At 32.4% G+C, this 18649-nt stretch overlaps 1 protein-coding gene across 3 annotated transcripts; it reads right to left on the bottom strand.

Moving 5' to 3' along the window:
• Positions 1 to 668: 668 nt before the first annotated feature.
• On the bottom strand, positions 669 to 17544 carry LOC137572428 (uncharacterized). 3 transcript variants are annotated; one of them, XM_068284186.1, is made up of 6 exons: positions 17203 to 17544; positions 5059 to 5518; positions 4871 to 4966; positions 2509 to 2918; positions 2010 to 2426; positions 669 to 1944 (listed from the first exon to the last, which is right to left on the bottom strand). In XM_068284186.1, the coding sequence occupies exons 2-6, from the start codon at positions 5500 to 5502 to the stop codon at positions 1614 to 1616; spliced, it is 1698 nt and encodes a 565-aa protein (XP_068140287.1). In that variant the 5' UTR covers positions 5503 to 5518; positions 17203 to 17544; the 3' UTR covers positions 669 to 1613. The 3 variants fall into 3 exon arrangements, with proteins under 3 accessions (XP_068140287.1, XP_068140289.1, XP_068140288.1); XM_068284188.1 differs by lacking the exon at positions 17203 to 17544 and adding an exon at positions 14243 to 14299; XM_068284187.1 differs by lacking the exon at positions 17203 to 17544 and adding an exon at positions 9347 to 9490.
• Between the last annotated feature and the right edge of the window lie 1105 nt (positions 17545 to 18649).

The following is an 18649-nucleotide window of genomic DNA, read 5'->3' as shown; positions in this document are numbered from 1 at the left end:
GCTTTTGTGGTATACAACTAAAATCCGCGTTGATTTATTTTATCATTCGAATTCAATGATGATTATGATTGCTTTTCGCCTTTAGTTGTCATGGGTTCATCACAAGGTGAACCAAAGATGGGCACTTGGAGCGATTAGATCAACCATAATTTTCAGAGATAATCTAAGATAATAATCCAAACGAGAAAAATCAACGTCCGTGATGAAAAAAGAACCCAGAAAGAACACAAAGCTTCTGTGACTTCAGTAATATCGACCTGGCTTAAGCTTTAGTCGATAAGTTTCACAAAAATTGGCGGATCTTACCCCTGAAACGTCCTATTTTCCAAAGGTGGGCTAATTTTACAATTAAGAATTGTTCTTAGAAGAGCAGACTGTTTTTGTTTATGTATTTGTGGTTAAAAGGTCTTAGGCTTTTATTTTCTTTTCTTTTCAGTTAGGCGCGTAAAAGATAAAAAATCAAAATAAAAGGTTGTATTAAATAGATCTGTTAGTAGAAAAGATCAACATTTAAGGCATGCCGTCTTAACAGTTCAGTAAACAAACGCAAAGTGTCAGTCTTAAAAACAAAAGCACTTGGAAACAAAAAAGAGTCATTTGGTTAAAGAAAATTTTACCTAGATGTCAAAATGTACATACCACCCAAATAATTTTTTTGACGAAAAATGTGTGCTCCAATTTACGATTGTTTTTATAAAGGTTTATAATTACTTTTTAACTGATTTATCACATAAATTGTATGGTAGCTTAAGATATATATTTATATATATATACTTTAAATGTATTTGTTGGGTTTGTAATGTTTAATCATTGTTTGCATGTGTATGTATTTGTGTGTGTAGTGGGACCGTGTTTTTATAAATAGTTTATAAATTATGCGACAAAACTCTTAAATATTCCAATATTAGAATATGACAAAGAAAAGAAATCATATTTAAAGTTAAATACTTAAACTAATATTCGCCAAGTGAACAAAATTTAAGAAAACAATATAGCATACATACATAAGTATTTCTTTGTAAATGAAGGGTAAATCTAAATGTTAAGTAAGCTATAAACTAATAATCATCAGCTAATCTGATGCCACTGGCCTATATTCTGGCCACATACAACTTTCCTACTTGGCAACGCTTTCTAGATAATCTCAAGATTTAATCATGTTTCATGTTTAATTTCTGACTTATGCTTAGACTATATAATATTTGGCTTCTTTTAATACAACTCGCTTAGTTTGTTTCGGAAATACGCGTGTTTTAAAATTTGAGAGACGCAAACAATTGACTCGTTAATCGAACCGTTTTCAAAACTTTTCTTCTCTTATAAAATCTATGTACATGTACATACATACATACACACAGACATTTGTGGAGGAGGAAGAATACAGAGAGAGAGAGAGAGAAGAGGAAGTAGAGAAAAGGATCAAGGAAGTGGGTTAAAATTATGAAATGTAAACTATTAATTGAGCATTGAGCAAAAATCTGTGCTAAACGCCTACTAAACTAGGATAATGTCTGGCATGATGTGTTTTTGTTTGTTTTTCGTTTTTTTTTTTTTTTGTTTGTGAGTGGTAATGTTTATCTCCTTTATGGCTTCTAATTGATGGCGGCGGGACTTTATGAGTGAACTCCAGCTGCTGCTGCAGTGGCTGAAGTGCTGGCGCTAACATCCTCGCATATGGTATGAAGTTTCTCCATCTCCGAACTGGTCACAATATTAATCGAACTGACTTTGGCCCGCTGATAGGCCACCACAGTGTTTTCGCCCAAGCATTTGACGCACACATAGCCAATGAGAACAGCAACACCAACTGTCATTACTCTAACCAATGGGTCCACATACATCTGTATGACCACCCAGGCGGCTGCTCCAGTTACACACATCAAAGTAATCAGAATTACTGTTTTTGACCAATGTTGAATGGTGAAGCCTTTGTCCCACTCGAGTCTGTATGCAAGAAAGAGAACGAATTTAGTTTAAAAATTGTAGAAAAAACAGAAATTAGAACTCACTTTTTGGTCTTCTCAATCTCATAGGGATGCCCGCACACCTTGCAGGATAGTTGAGCCTCTGAATTGCTGCAACTTTCGACTAGCCATCGTTTCAGGCACTCATGATGCACCGAACTGACATCGCCAGTGCAACGACAGGGCTGAATTAATGGTTCTGGCTTATCATTGTCATAGCAAATCCAACAATCCTTTTTATTCAAAAACGATTGACCCTCTTCGGGTGACAATTTGTTTGTCTCTGCATTCAATGTTGGTATCGATGGATCGATTTGGCGGGACAGAAGTTTGCGAGGATTTAATATCCATAGTTGCTCAGGAGCCATCGAATTCCACAAGCAGCACGGGAACCACAATGCAACACCGATTTCGGCAATACGAAAAATAATGTCATGCCAATTGCGCGAATTGACGGGAACCCTAAAAGTGTGTGTCAGTGTGACGAAAATATTCTTTAGTATAAAGTATTAACAAATTAATCAAATGAAAATAAACTACTCACTTAGTTTTCCAAAAGTCGCCCAAAGTCTCCGAGGTAAGAAAGCCAACAATCACAATGAGCATAATGGCCTGACTCAGCAAACCAAAGCGTGACTGATGCAATTGCGAGGCATTCACAATTGCCTCGCTGGGTCCCAAAATTTTGCCCGTCTGATCGTAGACGAATCCTCCGCGGAGTTTAAAGAAAACTTCCACTCCGTAGATGAGAAAGAAGACCACGACAATTAGCAAAAGCACAGCATAGCAACCATTAAATATATGCGCATAGTCCCGACGTTCCGCATTGATCAATGAGTTGAAAACTTCGATCCCGAAAAGACTATACAAAAAGAAATTGAAGGCCACGAAGCCAAGGAAACTCTTTGACAGGAATTGTGACTTCTCCCAGCGTATGTCTCGCAGATGAAATATCTGCAATGGCAGTCAAAAACAGAATGAATAGAAATTAACAATAGAAGAAAAAACAATGTCTAAACAAAAACAAGTGCAAATTTCACATCGAACGTAAGTTTAATTAATGCCTGAGAGAGTGAGATATGGTAGAATAACAATAACAACAGCAACAAAAACACAATACTAACAATAAATCATTATTATGACTCCTGAGTGCACATGTCCTCAATTCTGTTATCTGTTTTGTTTTTTTTTTTTTCGGTTAGACCCACTCTCAGATAACTAACAGCGGAAAAAAATTGAGCTAGTCACAATTAAAATATGAATACTCTCATTCATGGCTATTCTAGAGATTAGATAGGAAATTACTTGAAAAAATTTAAATTTTGCACTCCATCTAGAAATATGAAGTGGCCTAAAGAGTATTAGGCTTTTTGCGCAGTGTAAGGGAAATGAAAGATTGTTCAATGCTCATCTTCAACAGATCCATAACAAAAATATCTTTCACAGCTTGGTGTAACCTTGCACTATCTAAATTCTAGGCTAATAAATCATAAACAATTCAATCCAAAATATAACAGAAAGTTGCCACAATGGCTCAATTTCAAAAATTTATCAAAGACACTAAATACTAAATATGGCTTTATGTACATATGTATCGCTAAGGGAAATGACATTTTTATCAATCGAAATTGAGTTGTAATCCATTCATAGTAGACAAACTCATTCATACTCGACTGATTCTATTTTGTCAGCATAGATGACCTTCTAGACTTAAACAAATTGAAATTCTAGAATACCTTACTCGAATGAATAGTTCCATCATTTATTCGGTGACAAAAACAATACTCAGAGTACTCTAACTGTTGAAACGATTCGATCAATCATTGAAATGTATATTCAATCAATATAAATTTAAATGGTTCGAATAATCGTGCAGCATTCTTATGTGTTTATAAGTTCATACTAGAAATCTGCATTAATATATTCATTTCTAACTCGAAAGTACTGTACAGTAGTTTGGTGTACTCAAAAATATTGCACTCATTTTATACTACACACTATATTCAACTATTGTGAAGTGACAGTAATACTTGAACTAGACCGGAAGCCATTTGTTTCGTTTTCTCCGTCTATCTTTAATGGCTAGCTTACTATGTATACAATAACTTTCTGGGTAAAGAGAAAAAACATTAGCATACATTAGACTCTACAAGAACCCAAGGAAAAGATGTCAACACTGGGCTTGGTGTTGGTCTTAGTTGTTTGCTTGGTTCCACGAATATATAATGATTATAAGGCTAAGTAAACTAATTAGCAACTATTTCATCTACAGAAAATACTCCTTCAAGAAACTTAAAATATCTATATTTAAGATCATTTTTGACTTTTTTCATAAAAAATCTTGTTTTTTAACTTCATATAACTACTAACTTTACTCTAGAGAAGTAATAATGTATTCATATAGATTAATGTATTAATAAAATTTAGATTTGGCAACTAGCCAATTGATCTAGTGATGGGTCTGAAATGACCTACAGAGTTTATGAGCTAATGCTGAGTTCACGACTTTAATGTACAGAAAAATAGCAATCCTTTTTTATAGTTGAAGAAAACTAGGCTATTATAACAATAATATTGCGTATATTCTCAATGGCGAGCAAATAATTTCTCTATTCTTTTAATTTGAAGGACTGAACGCAATTCCTAACTTTAATCTATAAGCAATATGCTAAATGACTGACATTATTATAAATTTTAGTTAATACATATGCTTTTCAATCTTGAACACTATCATTCATTTACTCTGGTCTCTTTTGAGACAATCTAATGAATGTCTATATAGTTTTTCATAGTGTTTTGACTCAATTTCAGATTACTGTCAGCTTACAAACTTAATGAATTGCATTGTGTGTGTTTTTGCCATTGGTTTGTTAGCTCATTCGTTGAGTTGTGCATTTCGTTCTTACCTCTGCCCACATGCAGACAATTAAAGAGGCGCAGGTCATGAGCAATGGATAGTAGGCGGACATCAGCGTTACGGCCCATTGCGGTTGCATTTCCAACTGGAATAAAAAATTAAATTAAATTGAATTAAATCCAATTGAATTGAATCAAAATACAATAATGTGTTTTTTTTTTGTGTAAAAAAACTAACCGGAGTGGTGAAGTAGGCACCACGCAAAGAGGCCGCCACAAAGACCATGAAGTAGAGCAGTTTCTGTGTGGTTATGCGACAGGCTCGCAGTACGGATGGCTGCTTAAGGCGCTGATATTCGGCCACAATGCAGATGAGCAACTGGATCACCGAGACCAAGGCGACCACATAGAAAACGGTGGAGATTCCGGCATAGTAGGGTAAATTGAAAATGTTGCACTCGTCGCCGGCATAACGGATGTCGCAGACACACGTGTTATTCACACAATCGCCACGGCCGGAGCAGCTGAGATCATTGTCGGGCGTAAAGGGTCCATAGATTCCACCGCCAATGGCCTTACTGTGGCCGCCATTGCGCATCTTTTGGGCAGCGGCAGCCACTTCCAGTGGCGATTGCAAAACTCGCTTCGAGCAACGCATCAGGGTATCCAGACTCGGCAGCATCCTATATTAAATTGAACTAAAATGAAAGCAAAGATTTCTCATTAATAAAACATTCAGTTGGCTGGGCAAATCGATAAACGAATCAAAAACTGCTACGAAAAGTCGGCGCATCATTGGCATATAGATCATTGGGTAGGGGGATGTAGTTGTTGGCAGGAGGCTAGACTTGGGTGTCATTTGAATAAACATTTGTGTTGTACCTTGCCTAGAGGTCGTTAAAAAACAAAACAACAAATGCAAATATTTGCATATAGTCTCTATCGAAGAGTCGAGGCAGTGCAATTTGGTTAAACATTAAGGGCATTTACTACAAACATTCAAATTAAATAGTCTACCAACAAATTAAAATTTAAAATAAAATAAGTTGTATTCTTCGCATTTAGTATCGAGAGCAAACAAATTTAAGACATGTTCAGTAGAAAATTTCAATTTTTCTAGAATGATTTGAACTCTAATTCAAATTCTAATAAAATTAATTTAATAAAAGTTATTAAAACAAACTAAATCTTGAAATGTTCGCAGTTCTGTAATAAACGTTTTTAATAAAATTTCAAAAATCCAAACATTTTTTAATCTCAGAAAATTCTAACAACGATCTGTAATGAGTTAAAAGCAATTTAATATTGTTTGTCCTAGTATTAGATATTTTATAAACTAATATTTTATTCAGATTTCTTATTAGTATTATTATTAGTTTGATTTGTGAAGAAAGTTTATTCAAAAAGCTACCGAAACAAATATTTGAGTTAAAAATTTAAATTCTTAATTTTCTATGGCATTGTATTGTGAAGATTAACTAAAAAACCAGAGTTCCGAAGCTAACTCCGACCGCGCCGAAGTTTGCATATCCTTACAAAATTTATTTTGTTAATCTTTCCTTACCTATGGTCTTCAAAGTGGAAAAACGTTTTGAAGGGTTTCTTTAAAGTCTAATGTTTGCGAAACGGCTTAGATAGGGAAAAACAAAGTTATTAATCAAAATCACTGTTGTCGGCCGATTGTCACCCGATCTTGATCGAATTCGGCACAGCAATTAACAGATATCCTTCTATGCGTTGCACACTTCTGACCAAAATTAATATACCCTTTTTGCAAGGGTATAATAATATTGCTTTAATAGCCAAGCCAAACATGAAAAATAGTTCTTTTGTATTGCGCTTCTACAAACACTAAGCAAATGGTTATTTTAATTAATTTTAAACTTTTCACACATGTGTAAGTAAGCACAATGTGTGGACAAAAATTAATATGTGAAACTCGAAACTGTTGTTTAATAGCCTCAATATGAAATATACATATATTTATAGGATAATTATTAAAACAAAAAACATGCTTAAATACAACTTAGTTGTATTTTATGGCTTTACTTTATGGAGTAATAAAAGAAAATTGCGCGAACACTGTAAAAAAAATATATATTTATACTTTTCATTCTAGTCATGTGAAAAATGTTTTCGACAAAGCTTTTTAATTAATGACTTTTGAGTACAAACAAATGACAAATGATTCATAATGGATCGCACTTTTGAGTCTAAAGAGAGTAAACAATTTTCCCGGTACTCTCTTCTAGGAAAACTCTTATCGAGTAGTTGAATAATATTGAATAATGTTAAGCGTTGCTCTCTTAAAGATGTTTACTATCAAATTGTTCAACGGAAACAATAATAATAATTAATAAATTGTTAAGACTTTTGCAGCAACATTAATGAAAGACTCGAGGCTTTAAAGATCCTTCCCTCTCTTTTGCTCTTCCCTATACTTCCCCATAGATCAAAAATAATTTTTTTTTTTCTACGCCTCATGCATGTCAATTGGTTAATATAGAACTGACAGTTCAATAGATTTCGCCTGACTGGCAAACTTTAAGGGGTAAAAGAAAAAGAGTGTTGTGTATTTTATTGATTCACATTCATCTATCTATGTATCTATGTGGATGTGTGTGTGTTGATTGATTGATGGATGGATGGCTTAGAATCGATGTTGGCATAATAATATCTAATAATGCTAAACCTTAAACAAAAAGTTTGCACATTTTCCGTTAAGAATTAGATAAGCCTACGCTGAGTCACTCATACACGAGTTCGTTTGACTCTGAGTGTGTCCCTAGGGGGAATTAGTTAATTCGTCGAAGTGGTGTCTCATCTATTTGGCCCTAGAGTGTCTCTCTACTTTTAACATTTATTTTAAAATAAGAGTCACAGTGAAATTTTGAAAAAAGCTTAAAAAATGTATATACATTTTGTAATTATAAGGTTGACTAATAAACTCCAAAATACCTGTATAATAAATATTGAAATGGTACCTACTTTTTACATGGTTTGTAATTTTTTACTTAACTACAACAATTCATTTATATACATATCATATAATTTAGTAAAGATCGGAAGATCTGACAATTTGCAAGTAAAAATAAGTTCTCATATATATGTACATATCTCATATGTTTATGGCCAAAATGCTGGCAGCAACATGGCCAATAAGTTTCTAAACTGTAGGTCCTGGACTTGGTCCATCCTGCGTTTTGGTTCACACGCGTATATAATTTTATATCAAATCATATTTCATTGGTAAATTTAAAACTGCCGTCATAACTTGATCAAATTACCGTAAAAGACAATAAAAAATTTTATTTAATAAGACAATAAAAAAGCCAGAAAAAGGAAACACAATTATTTCTTTGTCTTGGGTAGATCTTTATTTGTAGAAGAAAGCTATTGTTTAAATTTTAATCTTTTTGTTGCCTTTGCAGTATTTTGTCACATTTCTATTATAAAAATTGCTAAAATTGATTTGATTTCTTTCTCAAAAAGGGACCCAAACGCACTTACTCTTCAACGATACGGTAACGATCCCCATTGTCCGATATCAACTCAAGATATCAATCATTTAAAAGGGACTTAACAACGCAAGTATCCCCGTAACCGGGCACTTGTCCTTATATAGCATACTATACATAGCTATAGCTCAAGCTTTCAACCAACCATTAATCAAAACCGGCTTAAATGGTTTTGAAATTTCCAATTTAACAATAAATGTCTCTCTAAGAAAAAGCGGGGTCTTTAATTAAGTTTCCCGGAGTGTACATTAAAACTTTTAAGAGTTGAGAAAATGCATGACAATAGTCCTAAAAAAGGAAGTCCACGTTGGTTACGATTTCCACTCATTTCAGACTTGTTTATTTATATCTTTTATATGTGTAGTTTAAATGTCTTTATACAACAAAGAATTATCTCTTGCCACATGTTTACACATGAGGCCCTCGTGTTAGCACACATTTAACGTGGAGGTTGGCAAAGGGTATTAAATATAAATTATACATACATATATTCCTTTTTTTTTTTTATTTTAATTTGAATTTAAATCAATTTCGTTCTAACAATAAACAAAGAAAGTTCATTTTATGGTCAACACAGTTTTGCAAATCATTTTCATCACCTTTTCCAGAAAATGTTTTTAGGCACACACCATAAATAAAATGCTAATATATATTTGTACATATGAATATAGATATATATATAAATATGTATAGGTGTGTGTATTTTTTCAGTGTGTTGTTGTTGCACTGTGTTTTTTTTATACTTTTAGTGGCCTGACTGGCGATTAGATAAAGTAAAACAGTTTTAAGAGTTCACACCACAGACACACTCACACACAAAAAATTAAAAGTTGAGGGTTATATTTAAGGTTCCCACTGTTTCATTTTGAAGTTTAGTAGAGCGGAAATGTACATATACATATGTATTTAAAAACAAAAATTTCAAAATAAAAATAAAGGGGCAAAGAGATAATGAGAGACGCAATAGGTAATCAGTTGTCAGTCCAGAAGGTCGATAATGAGACCCACCATTATAATATTGTTCTTGTTGTTGCTTGTTGTAAGTTTTCAACATTCGTTTTTCACTGGTTACATAGATCATAAACCGAATTCAAGTATTATGTTTACTCTCTTTGAATGAAATTGGAACACACATCGGACACATACATATGCACATATATGTACATATAAAGATACGCATGAGTTTTTACATATATAATAGATATATATGTATATATTTTATTTAATATTTCTTAGTCTATCGATACGTGGGGTCCGCGATTAGTTGGCACAAGTTCATAACGCGAAGCGTTTGCTCTTCAAACTGAACTGCAAATGGAATCATCAGCAGGCAAAGAGCAAACCATTTCCACTTTGTGTCTCTCTTAACACTAGTGACCAGAAGTACTCGGACTAAATATACATTAAATAGTTCAAAATAACGTTACAAAAAATTATTTAAAAAAAAGGATCACGTTATTGTCTTTACAAAGCAAAAATCGTAACGATTTTAGTTGCTATTGCTTTTGACGGGAAAATATATTTGTGGCATAAGTTTTAGAAGTAATAGATCTTGCATAGTTTATGGCTATAAGCATGTACTGTATATTAGGAATATTAAAAAATATCCTTAATATCCTTTTACAATTTAGGCATTTATTTCTGGTTAGGTTTTTATAAACGAAAATATATAATGCTATTTCACAATTTTATTATTCAATATGGACCGAAGAGCAAAAATATCTATTCATTTGAGAATACATTGCTCATTATTCTGAAGGTAAAACTTTGGAGACGGCAGAGCGATTTCAAAGCGATTTGACTTCAATGACATTAACACTAATCAATTCCAAATACAAATGTGCACAGGACAGAGCAAAATAACTAATCTTTCAAATATACATTTGTTTAGTTCAAATACTTATAACTAGTAGTGTACATTTGTCTCTCGATTTCTCGATCGCTACTGTGGTGCTCATAGTTATCGCTTTGTGCTCACTCAGTGACTGACAGGCAGCAGGCAAGCAGTTCGACAAGCAGTTCGGTCGCAGATTGTCCCAAAAAACAAAAACCACACTCATCTTCAGATTATTAAAACACCAATTTATTTATGTAATTTTTACTAACTTTTTTAAATTTCTCTAAAATTTATAATATTTTGAATCACCATAAACTTCAAAACTAGTTCAAAAATTCGAAATACTTTGTTCTCTGTGTTCAAGTTTAGTTTAAATAATTATTTACTAATATTCAAGTGTTAATTATTATCTTAAAAACTATAACTAAAATGCCACAAATGATAATTTGTCATTGATCTACACACGTTAAAGAAATTATTCTTTTCTATAGATTTTTTTTCGAAATGATTTTAAAAAGTTCAATATATTAACCAATTAATCTAAATAGTACAATATATTTTATGTTCCAATTTATAATTAAGCTTTAAGAATAAACTAATCAATTTTTCAGTTCAGTCAAACTAAAGACAACTTATTGTAATACAAACCTAAATCGGGAACTCTTTGGTTTCGGATTAAAAACCCTTTAAATTAAGAAAATCATAAATTTTAGCAGAAATTAAAAAATGAAATAAAACATTGATTTTCATTTGCGTTTATGAAACATAAAAACAAAATTTAGAGACGTTCGTTGTTAAATTCTAGTTGAATAAATTGATTTTAAAACTCTTCTTTGATTTTAAAAATCTTTATAAAATCAATAAATAATCCACATTAATTTGAAAAACCACAGATATATCTCTGTAAACTTCAATAAAACATCCCTCGTTAATATTTTAATAACATATGGTGTGACTTCTTTGGCAAACTCGACAAGTTACCTGAAAAACAAGTTTCTCGCCTCACCCGCAGCTGAGTTAAACTAGACGGGTTTTGTTTTGTTCTTTTTTTCTTACGTTGATCTATGCAACACCTATGTATATGTAAGTAGTTCAGTGGGACCGGGAGGGCGAGAGAGCTATTGGGAGAGCATTGGAACAAGGGTTTGTTCGGGGGCCCCCATAGTTGAATGAACGGTTGATAGCAGTAGTTTTGTATACTTTTCTCCATTTTCTTCTATTATTTACACGTACCCGGTGATAAAGTAAATATAAAAGCTGATATCTTGTCACGATATACTTGGGGCAGTGTTCTTGAAGTTGCCAATTATCCATATATTCTTTCACAGTCAATAAGAACCAGTTTTGAAGTAGATACTAGTACTTTGTGGGACTAGAATTTATTAAGAAATTATTACTCTGAAGTTTTTTGCGACATTATCGACCATACATAAAAATAAACGCAAATTGATTAAAGTTTGTTTTTTTTATGTATTTACATATATTAATTCAATTCTATGATTAAGAGATTTAGTCACATATTCCTTTTCCCTAATGCATAGGACATTTTCATTGAAATTCCTAACAAGTTCCTTCACACAAGTTTCTTATAGGGAAACCTTCTTTGGGGATTCCTTGAGGATTGATCCTTTTGTGTATTCTTAGAGCTCACATTAAGGAAAATGCATACTTCTTGTTGTTTTTGCTTTTTTTTTTTATTAAGCGCTTCGAAAAGTAAAAAAAAAAAATTTTTAATGGCTAGACTCAGAATTTTCTAACTTCCAAAACATCTCAAAGTCGGTTTCTAGATAGTCGCTTAGATAGTGTAATATTAAAATTAAATCTACACTATTTAATTAGATTAAATGCTTATATTGCAAGTGCTCTAGGAACTTTTAATAAATAAAGCCTAATTGTTATATTATTAGGAATTAGCTACAGTTATCTGAATAACTCCCCTAAAAATATGTCGAAAACCACGTGAATATGGGGCGTGGCGTGTTGAAAATTACAAATTATAGGTTGACAAATTAATGGGTATGTATGTATCTGTGTGTGTGCGTGTGTGGATAGTGGGCGTGTTAGTTCAAAGTTGAGGCAATCGAAAATTTCAATTTAGTCGGGAAGCGAAAATTAACATATGTATGTACATGTACATACATATATCGAACTATTCATTTCTTGTCTACGTGAGAATTTCTTGATTGATAATAAATTGACTAAATAAATAACTAAATAGAGAAAAAAGGCCAACTCTAACGCAATAACAAAAACAACCGCCTACGACCTTCAAATTAGAATTGAATTAACTGCCCATACGTGACGCAGCTTTCATCTTTACTCAGAACCTAAAAGATATCCAAGAACTGAACATTATCATTATCATTATCATCATCATCATTATCGTTATTTTGTGGCGTATGTGAGTCAATTAATAGCCATTTAGCTGTCATTAGAGGAAAAACTTTTCCAACTGCAAAAGACACAATTGTTTCTCATAGATCAGCGAAACTCTTGCCAAACGCTAATTGGCAGATAATCATCGAAACACGAGTAATGCAATTTGTCGCACAAAAATTTTTGTTGTTTTTTTTTTTTTTTTTTGGTTGAAAGCGGAATATTTGAGATACGAGAGAAAACTGCGTAAACCATTTTAGTAACCAGAGGAATAAATGGGTAAAAGCTAGGTAGATTAAGCGCTCATTACTGGCGAAATCAAAGTTTGTAATTTTGTTTTTTTGGCAACCTAAACAGAAAACATAATTTGAGAACGGATATGAAGCAATTTTTTTCCTTGAAAACTTTTTTACTCACAAAAAACCACAATCTTTTTGTTAAAAAAAAAAAAAATTAACGAGAAAGTGAACAAAATGGTTAAAATTATTATGATTGAAAATATCACCCAAAACTGTTTAAGAAAAGGGGTTAAAAGCAACTCATTAAGCCGTAGCTAAGATACCATTTTCTCCCGAAAAAGGAGTTTTATATGATCAAAGAACGAGCTCATGTCTGAGTATTTAATTGGAAAAGAGGTTCGAAAAATATTCGTTTGAGATCAAAAATTCTTTTAAATGCTTGGTGAGTATTGGAAATATAACATAATATCATTGGCAGGAAGTCTATATTCCGAGTTACAACAGGATTAAATTCAAAGGCCAAAGTTGCTATGGTAAAATAGCAATAAAATATATAAGGAAAGCCATCTACTTATTGGCATGACAACACAAAAACAACTACAAGATAATGAATTGTGAAAGAACTGATTGCAATATTAACTACATTGGTTTGCATTTTGTATTTTGCATTGTTTTTCGATAAAGAATTTTAGTCATACATTTAATATATGTACATAAGTAGTACATAAATTTAGTGAATTGATAGCGCATAGCAAATAAATGTATGTACATACAAGTAACATTCTTATCACTGACGTTGGACGATTTATAAATTTAGACTCCTCGAGAAGAGCGTGACAACATAGATTAGAGAATTTTTTTTCGATTGAGCAAAAATATTGACTCACTTGTATAAAGTGAATTAAACATCCGGACAGCCATTAAATTGTTAAAAGTAACTACATATAATGTTTTGTTTTGGGTTAAATGTTAGTTTAATTTCATTAATTTGCAATTTTTAACAGTAAAAAACTAATTATTTTCTCTTTTTTTCAAGATTTAGACTAAATATAATTTCTATTTTCTTAGAATGAATTTTTTTTAGCTTAACTGGAAATTTATGCTGTTTTCTGATTTTTCGGTTCCACAATCATTCGTTTCCAGCAACAAAAAAAAGTGCGAATTCAGAATAAAAATCGGGTAAGAATAAAGAGAAAATTGAACAAAAAATAAAAATAATTAACCATTCGGTTGATTGCGCAGCATTTTGCGATAGCACAGCAAACGTACTGAAGCTATGAAAAAGAAGAAGAAATGTCTTTTATCGTTCAAATGAGGCAAATACATATTATAAATGTACTTACATATATTGAAATTGAAAATATCTATTTACTACATACAAACAAGAAGAAATCTCATGCATGGAACAGATAATGATGATGATAATGGGAGGGGAACCAATATATTACTCACAGCATATCACAGGGAGCCTAACCAGGCTAGTTGAAGATTTTTCTTCTTCTTATATAATTTCTGTCCCACTTTAAGTATTAGCTGGAAAAGAAGCGCTCAGAGTTAGCCATGTGTTATGTAGTTATGTTTCTTGTTTGTTTGTCGCTTTATAAGCCATGAAAAGAAATGGAAAACAAATGTAAGTCATAGGCAAGGTCATTCAAACAAAAGCACCACGGCAGCGCAGGAGAAGGAGGATGAAGGACTTTCACTTGATATGGGTACAAGACGACTATGGCCTGGTAAGTATCTTGGCCTGTCGTCCCAATTAGTTAAGACCCAAATGAAGTTCAGCGAATTATTAAATACTCTTTAACCAACTGAAAAAAAGGTATACACTTTTTTTAGAATTAGCTACGATACCAATTAAAGTTACCGAAAAATACAATGTCGAAGCACGGTTTAAAATGGTACTCAAGAAAATTAAATTTTAACACCAAAAAATGTATAGTCATTGGGCCTAAGTCTATATATACATACATATTTCTATAACAATTGCATAGGCATACTTATGTAAATAATCTATTCAACACCATGATAAACTTTACAGTCTTTCCATTAGTTTCATCGGTTACAAACAAAATCCAAATATGCTTTAAAAAAGGTTCCCAATCGAAACTTGTGAATTTCTTACGATTGATTAGGAATTTACAGTCACATATGTATGTACATTGACTTTGCCATTAAATAGTCAATAAAATATTGGGGTATTTCCCATACGTGTTTAATAATTGACTCTGACTTGTATTTTGTATATTTGTCAGGGATTCCGTGCAAATTAACTAATATCAGTATAAATATTTTATGATGAAAATCAAAACTGATGTGCACCTAGCTTAGGATAGTGTATATATAGTGTATATGTATATACATACATATATTTATGTATATAAATGTCTGCATATACCACCATCTACATAATGAGCACAAATGTCTAAGGCCATAAAGACGCCCCACCACCACCCACACGCAAACACACACATTATGCATTTGCCGCAGAAGAAAAAGTCGTTCACGACGAAGACGTCGCGACGTCGAGAACATGGCGTAATTTTATACAGCAAACGATAAAATGCGACTTGTGCGCCTATATTACATTCACATTTACATTTTCTCTGTTTTTCCCTGGGCATAAATTTGCCTAAAGGTGTGTGTGGGGTGAGGTGCTTAGCGCGTGCCGTCGGCATGTGAAAGACGGCAAAGAAACTTTTTCAGCATGAAAAATGAAGATCTGCGTAATAAATGTAAATGAATTTACATACATACATAGTTTCGACGATGACACTTTTGTACTGACCTGCCCTCATTTTTTCTCCTCCTCTTCCACTCACTAAGAGTATGGGACTGTGTGTGGATTTGTGTCTAAATAAATAAATTCGTTTGCAAATTGCAATTAAAATGATTGATTTCTACTTTTAAATGAAATGCCTTAGCAAAAGGCATCAAATGGCGCAATGGTTCCGCCATGTAATCAGCGATGCATTGCGTGAGATGATGGGAAAGTGAAAATCCAATATTCAATCATAATTCCACACGACATGTGGGAAAAAACTTGACTACACAGTGAGAATCACATGAGAAAAGCATTCTTATTACAAAGACGAGCAAAATCTATGTAGATTCTACTTTATTTCTGTACATATTTACATTTGTTATATTCTTATAAAATATTGTACTAATATCTTAAAAACTGAGAGATTAGTTTGTATAGAAACAGGGAGACGAAGAATATCCAATTTCGTTATTGAATTTGCTTTTTTTTCCAAATCTAAGGATATCGTCAAAATAGTTCTTTAAAATTTTTACTAAAATCTTAATATGAAGGATATACAATTTCCGTGGTATAAAAATTTATGATTTACGAATATTATGGAGAAAAATAAATAAAGCGAAAGTCTTAATGTGTGCATACAAAATTATAAGCCACTGTATATAAACAAACAGCTGCAGATACAGACATATGTATGTATATGTATTTATGTGTGGGTGTGTTGGCAAAAAACATGTTTGCTGTGGTCTTTGGGACAAAATGGCAAAATAGACAATAAGAGACAGATAATTACAATTTGTCTATATTATTTTGTCTAAAAAAGACTAAAATGCAAATAGAACAAAACAAAATAAATACGATAAATAATAAGCACGAAAAGCAAATTAAAGTGAATGAACGCACACACAGATAAACAGACTGGCAGGGAGACCAATACATACATACATCTACATAAACACGAGCAAAAATAAAGCTCCACAATATGCCGTTACTTGATGACTAGGCGCGCGTTTGTTTAGTTTGGGGGAGGGCAGAGAGATAGAGAGAGACGCCATGAGAAAATGGCTTAGTGCGCGTTGGGTGCAAATCAAGTGCAGATGCACCGAAAGCACAGTGGGCTTTTCACGTGGTAAGGCCGTTTATTAACTAGCGTTACTCTTTTTTTCAAAACTTTTTTTAAAATAATAAATACAATGATTCGATTTTATTAATTTACACTGCAGAGCTTTTTTTATTATTACCAAAGATTACGTAACAAGAAACAAACAAAATTATGCTTAACCAAAATAAAAATATAATAAAATGTGCGTATTCATGACCCACTGTGCTTGATAATCAATTTGCTTAGGTATGAAGGGAGGCCTGCTAGCGAGTGAAGGGAAAAGTATATGGTAAGTACTTGGCGCTTGCAGGCAAAAATTGCATTCACTGCAGAGAAACATATGTACATACATACATACATTTATAATTGATGGACTATTAAATGGCCTATCAACTTTAAGGTGTTTGGATTTCGATGAGTCACCTGGAATTAGGTGCACACCTGAACGAATTACCGTTTTACGTGTCAAAGAACAAAACAATATGCTTGTACGGAAAAGGGGAAACCATTTTTAAATAATCAAATATTGTTTAATAAACGACTACTCACCTAATGTTTTTGTGGAACTAAGTTTTGATTTACACACAAAAATTGCAATTTTATACAGTTATATAAATATGTATTATTTTTACATATGAAAATAGTAATTTTTATTGCTCGTTTCACATTATGTTTCGTTAGGTTACATTTGAGAGGACGCAAGGCGAATCCTGTTTTTTTTTTTTGTTACTTGCACTCAATACTTCACACAATTTTTGCTTTGAGCACTAATCTACTATATACTTTAAGCACACTGTCACTTTTGTTTGCAGTATATTAATTATGTATCGTTTTATTCATAATTTTCGCATTTTTTTCATGATCCGCAAAGCATCAGTTCCGTTTTGTTGTTTTTTCTTTACTACTCAAAAAACAACATGTCCCAGCAAACAATTATTGCAAACCAACAAAAAACAGTTTTTTTTTTTTTTATCGATAACCCAGTGAGCATTTTATGTCAAGAGTCTTAAATAGTGATTGATATTTTGAATTCTGCACATTTTGGTCGTCGTACCTTATAGAAAATAGCATCTCTTTTAGATTGATGTTCTAATTGATTCTTCCATTTTACCGATTACACCAAAAGTATTAAACTCTGTTGAGACTTCTTATTTCTTGTTTGCGGACTTTTATACAAAAATGTACATGGTAGATATGCCTCTAAAAATAAAAGAAAGCTTTTTTTTTGAGTCATAATAAAAATCAGGACTCCACAAATTTGCCATTTGGCGGTTTCTTAGGTTATTCGCAATGATCGTGGCAAGCAGAATTAAAGAAACAAAAAAAAAAAAAAAAAACAAAAATGGAAACACAAACCAGTGTTAGACCCAAATATTTGGATACAAATATTTCAATATCTTAATTTAAAGGATAAGTTGAGACTTGCTTCGATTAACGATTATTTTATGATCATCAAAACGCCCTTACAAGGACTTGGGCACTTTTATCTCTAACTGACAAAACTGCGGTCGAGAAATAAAACACGCAATTGGAATTATATGTAGTTATTTTATGCATTACCAAATTTACATCTTTGATCCGGAGGATAATGTGGTAAGCGTTGAAATGGATGGAAGCCGATTCTGAAATCTCTAATAATGATAAATTATTTTTTTTTTTAAACAAAGATAAATATATAAATTTTATTAATATGTACATTTAATAATAATATTTAATGCACAACCTCCTAATTGGTGATATTGACTGGCCTGAGCTATTAGCTCAGGTAAATCTGTCGGTACCATGTAGACGGAGTAGACATCCTATTATTCCTTTAACCCTTAGTCGTTGTTCTTATAACTATGCCATGCATGAACTTTTTAGGGTCCTCTGCTCTGATTACCACCTTCTATTCCATGTAATCTGTTCAGAGTCTTCTATTAATATACTTAAAACATGTACTCTTTCTTACTTAGTTAATAGATATAGTAGGTATTATTTGTTTATCTGTTTTTAC

The sequence above is a fragment of the Drosophila tropicalis genome, unplaced genomic scaffold (assembly GCF_018151085.1).
Source record: "Drosophila tropicalis isolate 14030-0801.00 unplaced genomic scaffold, ASM1815108v1 contig_302, whole genome shotgun sequence".
NCBI lineage: Eukaryota > Metazoa > Arthropoda > Insecta > Diptera > Drosophilidae > Drosophila > Drosophila tropicalis.
Note: the sequence above shows the minus strand (reverse complement) of the source record. Positions and strands in the feature narration are given on the sequence as shown.